A 13,173-nucleotide genomic window follows, 5' to 3' on the forward strand; every position below is an offset into this window, starting at 1 on the left:
AAACCTGATATTACAGAAAGGACTTGTACACTGTTTCACACTGCAATCTCTGGCAAATATTACAGAGCAAGGGCACTCACTGGCTGAGTTTGACAAGAGTTAGATGGTGAGCAAACGGAGAAGCATCCAAGAGTCTGTGTAATAAATAGCCAGTATAAATGAAGGAGATACATTTAATACTTCCTGCTAATTATCAAATAAAGCGAAGTGCAGGTAAAACCAAAACTTTAACTTTAAATGATTAATTTGACATTACACAGATAACTTGTACAGGCTGCTTTCCGTGTCAGTCCTGGCCACTTAAACCCGCCCTCTAATTTGCAAAGTTGCTGAAATGAATGTTCAGGTTTATGAATGAATGGCATTTACAAAAATACAATTTAAAACCAGTATTAAAAAGGTGACGTGCTGAAGTTTAATTTAGACTGGAGTTTAAGCATATAGAATTTCACAGATGCGGAGATTATGAAAGACGGTTTGCAAACTCGCTTACATCCTTCGAGAAATAATCAGCGAGGCAACTTCCCCGGAATAAAAGCAGCCGGCGCTGAGCGAAGTCGGTACCAAAGCTGCGGATTAAAGTCCAGGCTGAGGCAGCCCCGAGGAAGGAGGGAGGAGTTAGAGTCGCTGAAAGAGCACTTTGCAGACAAGCATCTCTGTGATGCTGGCTTAGCGGAGCCGGAGCTGGAGCCAGCGAGAGCCCCGGCGCAGTCTGAGCGCAGCCCCGGCGGAGGCTGAGCGGTACCTGGGCAGCCTCTTCCCCTCAGCCCCGGCTCTCCTCTCCTCTCCTCTCCGCAAGATGCTCCTGACCGGGGGATAGCACAGCAAAGGGGCAGAGAGAGAGAGAGACGTGATGGTGTGAGAGTCCCGCTGGAGAGAGGTGGAGAGAGAGAGAGAGAGAGAGTGGGAGAGAGAGAGAGAGGAGAGGAGGAGAAGTGCCTCTGTCTCTCTGATCTTCCCATCAGCAGGAAGAGGAGGAGGAGGGAGGTGTTCACTCTGCTGCCTATCCACATCCACATCCACACTATCGCCATTTTGATTTCTTTCCGGAACAAACTTTTTTTTTAAACAGAAAAAAAGTTTTTTCCTCTTTCACCAACTTTCCGCATCTCCGGCGATGTCTCGGCGCAAGCAGCCCAACCCCAACAAAGTCAAGCGTGAGTACAGCCGCTCTCTTCAGACTTTCTCACTGGCCCAGGATGCTCAGCAGCGCGTTTTGTGTTTGTGCTTCTTTAAAGGGCAACTTGGGGGAGAGTTAGAGTTAGAGTTAGTGCCGGGCCAGCGGCGCTGCGGGGAAAGTCCGGACTGAGCCCGGAATCCGGGCCGGGTGCGGGGGGGGGGAGAGAGAGGGATGGGGGGAGAGAGAGGGATGGGGGGGAGGAGACAGAGGGATTGGGGATGGGGGGGGGAGGAGAGAGAGGGATGGGGGGGGGGAGGAGAGAGAGGGATGGGGGGGGAGGAGAGAGAGGGATGGGGGGAGAGAGAGGGATGGGGGGAGGAGACAGAGGGATTGGGGATGGGGGGGGAGGAGAGAGAGGGATGGGGGGGAGGAGAGAGAGGGATGGGGGGGAGGAGAGAGAGGGATGGGGGGAGGAGAGAGAGGGATGGGGGGGAGGAGAGAGAGGGATGGGGGGAGAGAGAGGGATGAGGGGAGGAGACAGAGGGATTGGGGATGGGGGGGGAGGAGAGAGAGGGATGGGGGGAGGAGACAGAGGGACTGGGGATGGGGGGGAGGAGAGAGGGATGGGGGGGGAGGAGAGAGAGGGATGGGGGGGGAGGAGAGAGAGGGATGGGGGGGAGGAGAGAGAGGGATGGGGGGGGAGGAGAGAGAGGGATAGGGGGGGCGGAGAGAGAGGGATGGGGGAGGAGAGAGAGGGATGGGGGAGGAGAGAGGGGTGGGGGGGGAGGAGAGAGAGGGGTGGGGGGGAGGAGAGAGAGGGGTGGGGGGGAGGAGAGAGAGGGGTGGGGGGGAGGAGAGAGAGGGGTGGGGGGGAGGAGAGAGAGGGATGGGGGAGGAGAGAGGGATGGGGGAGGAGAGAGGGATGGGGGGGGAGGAGAGAGAGAGGGATGGGGAGAGAGAGGGATGGGGGAAAAGAGGGAAAGGGATGGGGAAGGGGAGAGAGGGAAAGGGATGGGGGAAAGAGATTGGGGGGAGAAAGGGATTGGGGGGGAAAGGGATGGGGGAGAGAGAGAGAGAGATGGGGGGGGAGAGAGAGATGGAGGGGGAGAGGTGGAGAGAGAGATGGAGGGGGAGAGAGAGATGGAGGGGGAGAGAGAGATGGATGGGGAGAGAGATGGGGAGATATGGAGGGGGGAGATGGAGGGGGAGAGAGAAGATGGAGGGGGGAGAGATGGAGGAGGAGGAGGAGGAGGAGGGAGAAATGGAGAGAGAGATGGATGGGGAGAGAGATGGGGAGAGAGATGGGGAGATATGGAGGGGGGAGATGGAGGGGGGAGAGATGGAGGAGGAGGAGGGAGAAATGGAGAGAGAGATGGAGGGAGTGAGTGAGCTAGATGGAGGGAGGATGGAGGGAGAGAGAGATAGATGGATGGAGGGTAGAAGAGAGATGGTGGGAGAGAGATGGAGGGAGAACATAAGAACATAAGAATTAGGAACAGGAGTAGGCCATCTAGCCCCGCGAGCCTGCTCCGCCATTCAACAAGATCATGGCTGATCTGGCCGTGGACTCAGCACCACTTACCCGCCCGCTCCCCATAACCCTTAATTCCCTTATTGGTTAAAAATCTATCTATCTGTGACTTGAATACATTCAATGAGCTAGCCTCAACTGCTTTCTTGGGCAGAGAATTCCACAGATTCACAACCCTCTGGGAGAAGAAATTCCTTCTCAACTCTCTTTTTAATTGGCTCCCCCGTATTTTGAGGCTGTGCCCCCTAGTTCTAGTCTCCCCGACCAGTGGAAACAACCTCTCTGCCTCTATCTTGTCTATCCCTTACATTTTAAATGTTTCGATAAGATCACCCCTCATCCTTCTGAACTCCAACGAGTAAAGACCCAGTCTACTCAATCTATCATCATAAGGTAACCCCCTCATCTCTGGAATCAGCCTAGGGGGGACAGAGAGATGGAGGGAAAGAGATAAAGCTGGAGGGAGAGAGTTGGTGGGAGGGAGGGAGAGATGGAGGAGTGAGATGTAGGGAGGGAGATGGGGGAGGGTGAGAGAGATGGAGGGAGGGGAGGGAGAGATGAAGGGAGGGAGTGATGGAGGGAGGAGAGAGGGTGATGGGAGGGGGAGAGATGTTGAGGGAGAGGAGAGAGATGTAGGAGGGGGAGAGATGGAGAGAGGGAGGAATGGAGGGGGGGAGAAATGGAGGGAGGAGAGAAAGAGATAATGATGGGAGGGGTGGAGAGATGGATGGAGGGAGGAGAGGGAGTGGAGAGAGGGAGTGATGGAGGGAGGGAGAGATGGATGGATGGATGGCGGGAGGGAGGGGGAGAGGACGGAGATATATTTGGGGGGGTGGGAGGTAGATAAATTTGGGAAGTGATGGTTTGAAAGGTCAGCCTGTGGCCCCTCCCTGGGAGAGACAGAACGTGTCAGAGTGCATTCAATATCTGATGGTCGGTGGGTGGGGACTTTGCCCCAGCAACACTCGTACATTCCTCAAATAAAGTTTGCAAAAACTTTTCTCTTTACTGAACTCGGAAGCGGGAGAAAGTTTTGTTTTGGTTTCTTTTTGCCGGAGTTTTGAGCATCAGCCTTTAATTAACAAACGAACCCCCTCCCTCCCTGTCCGGCCGAGCGATGTGCCATGTCATGGTTTAATGTGTAAGGTGTGGTTTGGGAGAAGGATCGCGTTTAGTTTGAGATGAAGTGTGGAGGTGAGTGTACCGGGGTGGGACTGGACCAGACACAGTCTGACAGCACACACACAGAAAAGTTTTGTCTTTTTGTGAAGGGGATTGTTTGTGGACTGAGGGTGTGTATCTGCAGGCTGTTTTATCTTTATAAGTTTGTGTTAAAGTATTTTGCTTGTGAGCAGGGTTGGGTATCTTTCTGGCCGTGGTTGTAAAGTGAATGTTTCTTAATGTTGCTAAGGAGGAGAGGGCGAGTTTAGTGAAGAATTCCGCCTGGCTCAGCAGATTTCACTTGGTGCTTTGCTGGGAGAGAATCAGTCCAGATCCGGATGAGCAATTCACATTCCATTACGAAATTCTACACGACCTCAGCCACAGCAACCCTTCTACAAAAAGCTTCTCAGCAAATGTCCCCTTTTTATAAAATAAACTTTTTACAAATGTATTTTTGTTATTATGACACGCAATTGGCTAACTCAAAAAAAAAATGATGCGGCGGCCTTTCTTTTCAACAAATGTTTGCTGCAAAGCTGTGAAATTGCATCTTGCCTCGCCAATCAGGAAACAGCAAAGAGCAGGCAGACCCATCGTCCTCCCCCACATCATCTCGATGGCGTTGCCACAACAGACCCTGTTCAATGCACGCTTTAAAATGCAGCTCACCTGAGCAAAGCAGCCCCTGCATTAGCTCCTGTCGGTTGCTTTGCGTTCAGTCTCAGGCTTCACAAAAGACATGGTTCCTCCAGTTAGACACAGTCCTTTTTTAAAGCAAGCTTGAATTTTTTAACGAGGCCTTGTAAGCTTTACCTTAACTACTGGAAGCCATATTTTTGTGCAATGAGTGTGTGCAGTGCTGGTTTTTAGCTGCCCATGATGTTTAACCGGTTTAGTGTGAGAACAACTTAAGATGTTCTGTGAACTGATATAATCATTTAGCCTGGCAGGCCCAATTGCATGTTAGCAAATGTCAAAAAGCTGGCCTGAACTCCTGTGCCAGAGTCGATTTTTTAAAAAGGCTTTAAAAATAGTTTGTGAATAATTCTGTCTGAAAAAGATTGTTAAAAGCTTTTATGTTTGAACATCAATTCCTCTGCCTACTGGGACGGTTGTGTTTTAAAGGTGTACCTCACTTCTGTATTTAAGCTGATTCTTGTATGTACTCGAAACTCTGTTGGTTAAATGTTTTTTTTATCAATTCTGATGAAGTCCTGCAGGAATGACTTGTCACTGGCTTTGTGAAATTTTAAAATTGTTCTCTCCCCTGACGAAAATAGAATGTGTGTGTAAGTGTGGGAGTTTGCCCCCATTGATAGACTGGCAAGGCTGTCATTTTACACATGATTGAAAAACCCTCTGCATGCTTGTTGATAACGTTGGGATCAAAACATAAATTGAAATATTTTATTTAAGCCAAACCTTCAGTCCAGTATTGAGGGCACAGGCTGCTGTTTTGAGCTATTTTATCCACAGGTGGTGCAGCCATCTCTAGCACATTTAGGTTGCTAACCTATTGCTGACCTCCGAGTCAGATAATGTCTGCTCTCTCTTGGCAACACGGCTCAGGAGGTGCAGTTCTCAAAAATCCCACTGTCCTTTCAAATTCTCATCAGAAACTATTCTTCAAATGAGATGATAACATCTTGGTGGTAACGGCACATGGGAATAACTGAATAGGAAAAACATACAGAATTGAACCATGGTTACGTTTATTGGATACAGTTTGGAAGAAGGGACTCAATGTTTTTAGTAATATTTGTAAATGTGACGCAGCCCTGTAGAATTTAACACAGCCTTCTCCGTGATGGAGACATCACAGTACAAGTTACTTTGTGTAGTTTTCGATATCTTCTAAATATGGCAGCATGGTATTGCATAGAAGACACACATATGCAGTTAATTGTTATTCGTTAGCATTCTTGATATTTTATTTTTACACATCTCTAGGCTGTGACTTTCTCACCAGTATTATCTCACTTTAGGGTACAAGTATTGCCAAACTACAGGTGTTGGTGACAGGGGAAAATACTTTTTGTTGAAGTAATGCATTTTCTTCTTTGCTATTTGTTTGAGCCCTTTAGTAATGTTCTCCCTGAAGTTTCTAGTTGATTGACCTTTTGAATGTCTGCTGGCAACCTGCAGACAGAGTCTTTTCCCAGACCACTATAGCGAACAGTTTTAGTTTTCCAGTTTAAATGATTTCTGTCTGACGAGCCCAACAGTTTTCCTATTGATTGAGGAATTGCCACCATCCGGAAAGTCTGGACCGACACCGATTGCAAACCCATTTAAACACACCAACTTGCTTATTTTCAGTGATCTTCAGCAAACTAGGAGTGATTGTCTATCCCAATGAGCAATGCCTGAGGGCTGTGCGATTATTGCCAAGTTATGGAATGTTTGTACTTGCAGAATTGTGACAATCCTAGAGGATGCACAGTTGCATATTAAAGACATCTAGGTCTTTTTAGCAGTGACATTTATAGCATCTGATCCACTAATATTATGCAAAAAGTCATTAACTGCTCTTCAGTTAGCCATCTTTGAATGTATTTTCCAACTTAGTTCTGTGATGCAAAGGAAATTGATGCCAAAATCATTTTCTCCTGTATTTCTGCTATTGCACTTGCATAATGTTTATGGCCCAGATATAGTTTCATTTCACGTGTTTATTCGCTACAGTAATTTTCACTGTAATAGAGATCAGGATAGTGAGTTAAATGTTGTACATAAGGCACCTCACACTGGTCGAGTGGATTTACGTGTTTAAGATCAGATCCCGCAAGGAGCAGTCAGTCAGTCCTGTTTATTGCAATGCAGAACATCATTTGCTACAATTAGTTCTAAAAGATAAAATTTGAATCAAGATTAAAAGTTTAAGTCCACAGCCATTAAGGTATCCTCCTTCACCTAATATAATAACTGGTAATCAGATCACTGTGTGGATAAGACCTTCAGGGCTGCAGGCTCCTGACCCAATAACAGTTAGCAAGCAAAAGCATTGGCTTCCAGTTTGATATTCAGGATGGTGGAGCTGTGATCTTGGAGTCATTGTCAATGAGATCTGTTGGGACAACCTATCCTTTAGTATAAATTTGTTGATCTTGTTCACTGTAGTTTTTACACCGGATATATGGCACAGAAACGGGCCGTTCGGCCCAACCAGTTCATGCCGGCGTTTATCGCCACTCCAGTTGCAGGTGGGGTTTAAGAGCAACTGGGCATTACTGACTCAAATGGCCTGTTAGGATTTGTGTTGAGCAAATCTGAATTTGTGGTTTGTCTGGTTACAGCACCAGAGCATCGGACTTGGCATAATTTAAATTCCCAGTCCTGTGATTCATGCATTGACATTCCCATGGGATAGGTCGGAGAGCGAAAGGAATCACGAGGATTGGGATGGCTGGATTCTCTTCTGCTTCCCTTGGAGGATCGAACAAGGCTGATGACGATAGGTGAGACTGGCCTCTTGACCCATGAGAACAACGATTTGGGCGAAAGAAAGTATGATCTTAAAACTAGAAAACAGAAGCAAATGTGAACTGCCAGTCCTTCAAATTGTGGAAGTGGAGTTCAGCCATGTGCTAACGTGTGCTGTTGATTTTGAGACAACAAATTCAGTTGGCCAAATCTAACATTGAACTTGATGGGCTGAGTTCAGTTTGGGGTCACCCAGATGAAGAACTAGTTTATTCCCCATTTTATCGTTTCGGCTTAAATAAAGTTTGCTGCCCTGATGTAAAAGAGTGCCACGTGATTACAAGCTAGAAAATCATGAGGTGTATAGAAATGTAATGGGGAGGTGAATTATATCGAATTACAACAGACCATTCGGCCCAAGCTGTGCGCATTGGTGTTTATTCTGAGCAGGAAGGGTTACATCCCAATCCCATGTACCCACCCTGTTCCCACAATCCCTTTCCTACACCAACCTATCTAACCTATTGGTGCATGAGGAGCTGGTCTGCTCAATCCCTAACTCTGGTAGTTAATTCCACAGCCTCGCAACGCTCCGTGTAAAAAAAAAAAAACAAGTTTATCCTGCTCTCTGGTCTAAATCGCTTGCATCTAATCTTGGCCCCTTGTTCTACACCCGTCAACCACTGGAAACAGTGTGTTTCTATCCTCTCTGTCTCCTTCCTTCACCATTCAAAACAAATCACCCTGTATGGCAAACATAAATCATTATTTAAATGGTTGAAAGAGAATATTTTAAAAAGTTAGTGGATTATATAAAAGAAAGTAGGGAGGGTCTTTTACGAGCAAATTCAGCAATAAAAGAATAATGAAAGATTAGGTCGGGGCGCTCGGGAGAATTTAGTTTTGGAGGATGAAGGAACGGCAAAGTTAATATTTTGCCTCAGATTTTACCCATGGTGGCGGGACTGAGAATGTGGGCGTATTAGAGGAGGATGTAGAAAAAGTGTTGGAGGGAACTAGAAAAGGAATTGGCTCTGGAGAGAACCAGCCGTGCTTAACAGGGAAAAGGCACCAACTCTTGATGGCATGCACCCAAGGCTGCTGAAAGAAGACGGAATGACCACAGTTTTGCAATCCTCTTTAGATATGCAGATTGTGTTGTGGGACTGGAGAGTACCCAGTGTATCACCTCTTGTTCAGGAAGGGAGAGAGCTATCGACGTGTTAGTCGAATTGTCAGCAAGCTATTCGAATCTGTAATTCAAGTTCAACTTGGTCAGCGGGGTGATGCATCGAATGAAAAAGTATGGGGCTGGCTGAAGATACTGGGACACTTTCCAGTGGGGCAGAGAAGGCTAAGAGGATACGTAATAGAAGTTTTTTTAACTTGTGTAAAGTTTTGACAGAATAAGTACACAGAGAGTTGGAAGTGAGTAGAATTTCCCCAAATTTGGGATGAATCAATTAATCCGGATTGTTTCTGGTCACGATCCATTCAAACCTCTCATTCCTACTCCCCAGCCCCCTCCCAATTCCCTTACTATGGAAGCACCTGTGAATTAATAGCAGGTTAGTACAGTTGAGCTTGGCTGTGATGACCAAACATTGCCTGCCTGGCCTGTCGACTGTAATTGGTACATTGTCCGGGAGACTAGGGAAAAGGCGAGATAGGAAGTAACTGGGAAATACAAACTGAAAAGCCCCAAATTCAATCGTTGCTCTACGCTGAGCGAGCTGATTTCAGATGGACAGCCAGCCCAACAAGCTGTGGTTGGTTCTGTGCCTCTGGAGCAGGGAGAGGAACATCAGCCAATGGCCGACTGCAGATCACCATCGCAAAGCCTTGCTGGATGTTGCAAGAGCAATGAAGACTTGCGTTTAGAGAACACTTTTCATGTCCTTAAGATGTCCCAGAGGCTGCACTTTTCATCACTTTTGAAGCGTAGTTGATGGTTAACCAGACAATTTGTGTAAAACAAGGTGCCAGATACAGCAATGATCTGTTAATCTGTCCTTTGGTTGAGTGATGAATATTGACCAAATCCTCCTTTACCTTTATAAGAACATAAGCACATAAGAAATAGTAGCAGGAGTGGGCCATACGGCTCCTCGAGCCTGCTCCGCCATTCAGTAAGATCATGGCTGATCCGATCATGGACTCAGCTCCACTTCTCTGCCCGCCCCCTTATTCCCTTATCGGTTAAGAAACTGTCTATCTCTGTCTTAAATTTATTCAATGTCCCAGCTTCCACAGTTCTCTGAGGCAGCGACTTCCACAGATTTACAACCCTCAGAGAAGAAATTCCTCCTCATCTCTGTTTTAAATGGGCGGCCCCTTATTCTAAGATCATGCCCCCTAGTTCTAGTCTCCCCCATCAGTGGAAACATGCTCTCTGCATCCACCTTGTCAAGCCCCCTCATAATCTTATACGTTTCGATAAGATCACCTCTCATTCTTCTTATATCTTACATCCACCTCAACTGTTTATTGCTTCACCCAAAAGTCAGCACTTCTAACACTGCAGCACTCCCTCAGTACTGCACTGAAGCATCAGTATGGATGTGCTTAAATCCTGCAGTGGGATTGGCTCAGAGGCCAGAATGCTAGCAACGAGCCAACCCCACTCTTGATGTTAATGGAGGCAGGTGTGGCTGTGGGGAAGGAGTGTGATGGCACTCTGCCTTGAGCTACTAGATGCAGACCAGCCATTTGGGCGAGGTGCTGGGACCCATTGCATTGACGTGAGTTTGTGGCCTAGACTTTTCAATTATAATGCTAATAGTGACCCATTTAAAATGAATGGGATACTGTTGGCATGCCTTCAGGAGTAGGGAGAACATGGGCCTGGGGGAGGATGACATTTTATAAAATATAAAAGGAAGTTGACTAAATCGTGTTCTGGTGGGTAGTTTGGTGACTGTAATCAAAGTAGATCATTTACTTCTAATCCACTTTTTAAAAAATACACAATTATTTTACCATTTTCCCACATTATAACAGTGACCACACTCCAAAAGTACTTCATTGGCTGAGAAGCGCTTTGGGACGTCCGGTGGTGGTGAAAGGCGCTATATAAATGCAAGTCCCTCTTTCCCTCTGGTCAAGAATGAACATGCCTTTATAGCGACTTCCACAATGGCCCAAAGTGTTTACAGCCGGTGAAGAATTTTTATAATGTAGGTAACGCAGCAGCCAATTTGTGCACAGCAAGGTCCCACAAACAGCAATGTGATGATGACCAGATCATCTGTTTCTTTTTAAAATGGATGTTGATTGAGGGGTAGATATTGGCCAGGACATCGGGGAAAACTCCTTGCTCTTCCTGGAAAAACTGCCACGGGATCTTTTATATCCAGCGGTTTAACGACTCATCCAAAAGACGCACCTCTGCCACCTCGAGTGTCTCTGAATCCACAACTTCCTGACTCGGAGGCGAGAGTGCTGCCCACTGAGCCACGGCTGAGCACAGGCTGGACGACTCTGCTGTAAGATGTGCAGGAATAGTTTGGGATAACTGGGTCTCTTCATTATATTTCCTTATGGAGATTCAGCATGTGGAGATTGCCGACGTAAATGACTGTCATGGCGAAGCAAGTTGTCACACTGCCAAATGCTGCTGGAAGAATTTAGCATTGTCACTTAGAGCAAGGAAACCAAGCTTCCCTTTAGCAATAGTTCCAGAGTATATAGTGTCCAATTTACCATCACATCTGCACGGTTAGCAAAGCGCGTACTCTTGCTGTATCGTTGTGAAATGGCGGTCCACAGATTGTATGCCGAGTGGAAGCAGGTCGGGGTCAGATATCCTGAGTTACCGAGATCCCATCTTTTTATAATGTTACTAACAACTGTCTGAGAACAGTATGTCTTCCAGTGGTCCTAACCTCTTTGTTAACATCGAAACATAGAAAATAGGTGCAGGAGTAGGCCATTCGGCCCTTCGAGCCTGCACCACCATTCAATAAGATCATGGCTGATCATTCCCTCAGTATCCCTTTCCTGCTTTCTCTCCATACCCCTTGATCCCTTTAGCCGTAAGGGCCATATCTAACTCCCCCTTGAATATATCTAATGAACTGACATCAACAACTCTCTGCAGCAGGGAATTCCACAGGTTAACAACTCTGAGTGAAGAAGTTTCTCCTCATCTCAGTCCTAAATGGCTTACCCCTTATCCTTAGACTATGTCCCCTGGTTCTGGACTTCCCCAACATCGGGAACATTCTTCCTGAATCTAACCTGTTCAGTCCCGTCAGAATTTTATATGTTTCTATGAGGTCCCCTCTCATCCTTCTAAACTCCAATCGATGTCAGTCCTGCCATCCCGGGAATCAGTCTGGTGAACCTTCGCTGCACTTCCTCAATAGCAAGAATGTCCTTCCTCAGATTAGGAGACCAAAACTGAACACAATATTCCAGGTGAGGCCTCACCAAGGCCCTGTACAACTGCAGTAAGACCTCCCTGCTCCTATACTCAAATTGCCTAGCTATGAAGGCCAACATTCCATTTGCCTTCACCGCCTGCTGTACCTGCATGCCAACTTTCACTGTCCTTTTTAAGGTCCATTTCTGGCAGAGAGCCAGTTCATGGGCTTTCTGCAACCCGACCGAGAAATTTAAATTTAAAACAATGCCTCTATGTTTGAATTTCTTTAATTATACTGTGACAAGTTACAGTCAAGGGCCCAGACTTTTCTAACTTTCACTTAGCTGGATCTCAAATGAAACATTTTACATGAAGCCCATAGTTTGGGATTTTGAATGCTTTAGCTTATTCTCAACCAATGCGTATCGAGTCCTGTGCATTCCCCAGGGAGAGAGAAACCTGGGCTGGGTATGCAGGGTGTGCTGTCTGGGCCAAGCGGGACAGGGACATGTCCAGCCGGGAGACTTTAAGCTCAACAGATTGAAGCCATGTCAAAGAAGCAGAGCTTTATTGCAGCATCATGTAGCAGGGTAATCTCAGTTACCCAATTCCAAGATCTTTCATGATGTTCATGGGCTGGTCTTGTATATAGTGTGCTGTTGGCCAGGTCAGCTCTTCGACAGATTTTCGCACTCTGTACAAGACCACATGTGATATACTCGGGTATTGACACTCACTGGCTATGACTATACCTGCCTTACTGTCTGATCTCGCTTACCATGAAACTCTGCTAATCGATGGAGATCGATTTATTTTTGTCACCTTGACTCAGCCCAGGTCACAAAGGGTGCTTTCCCCGATTGCCATGAAAGTAACTCTCTAATACGCAGAGTAATTGGGCAGTCACTAGTCACATTATGGAAATTCTTCATATGAACATAAGAATTAGGAGCAGGAGTCGGCCATTCGGCTCCTCGAGCCGGCTCCGCCATTCAATAAGATCACGGTTGATCTTCGACCTCAACTCCACTTTCCCGCCCAATCCCCATATCCCTCGATTCTCCGAGAGTCCAAAAATCTATCGATCTCAGCCTTGAATATACTCAACGACTCAGCATCCACAGCCCTCTGGGGCAGAGAATTCCAAAGATTCACCACCCTCTGAGTGAAGAAATTCCTCCTCATCTCAGTCCTAAATGGCCGACCCCTTATCCTGAGACTGTGACCCCTGGTTCTAGACTCCCCAGCCTGGGGGAAACGCCCTCTCAGCATCTACCCTGTCAATCCCCCTCAGAATCTTGTATGTTTCAATGACATCGCCTGTTTCAATGACATTGTTCTAAACTCCAGAGAGTATCGGCCCAATATAGATCTTGGAGCACAAACATGCCCACCCCACACCTTCCAACTTAAAAATATAAAAATGCATAATCTTTTCATGATTGCCAAATTACAAATATATCTACACCAGTTTTAAAAAAGTGTTCTTGTATAAACCAACGAACCATAGCAGGAGCTGGAGAGATATCCCATGAGCAGGCCAGATATTGCAGTGTGCTGTAGACCATT

The 13,173-nt window shown here is 46.7% G+C and overlaps 1 protein-coding gene across 4 annotated transcripts in view; it reads left to right on the plus strand.

The window, feature by feature from the left end:
• The first annotated feature begins 516 nt into the window (after positions 1-516).
• Positions 517-13,173, plus strand: part of rreb1a (ras responsive element binding protein 1a) — a 306,278-nt gene continuing 293,621 nt past the window's right edge. For 3 of the 4 annotated variants that reach the window (XM_070880283.1, XM_070880287.1, XM_070880284.1), the window contains exon 1: positions 517-1,157. In XM_070880283.1, the coding sequence (XP_070736384.1) occupies positions 1,118-1,157 (40 nt within the window). In that variant the 5' untranslated portion in view covers positions 517-1,117. Of the gene's footprint in view, positions 1,158-3,812; positions 3,846-13,173 lie in introns of those variants that run through there. The other variant, XM_070880285.1, reaches the window with a different exon arrangement.

The sequence above is a fragment of the Pristiophorus japonicus genome, chromosome 5 (genome assembly GCF_044704955.1).
Source record: "Pristiophorus japonicus isolate sPriJap1 chromosome 5, sPriJap1.hap1, whole genome shotgun sequence".
Taxonomy (NCBI): Eukaryota; Metazoa; Chordata; class Chondrichthyes; family Pristiophoridae; genus Pristiophorus; species Pristiophorus japonicus.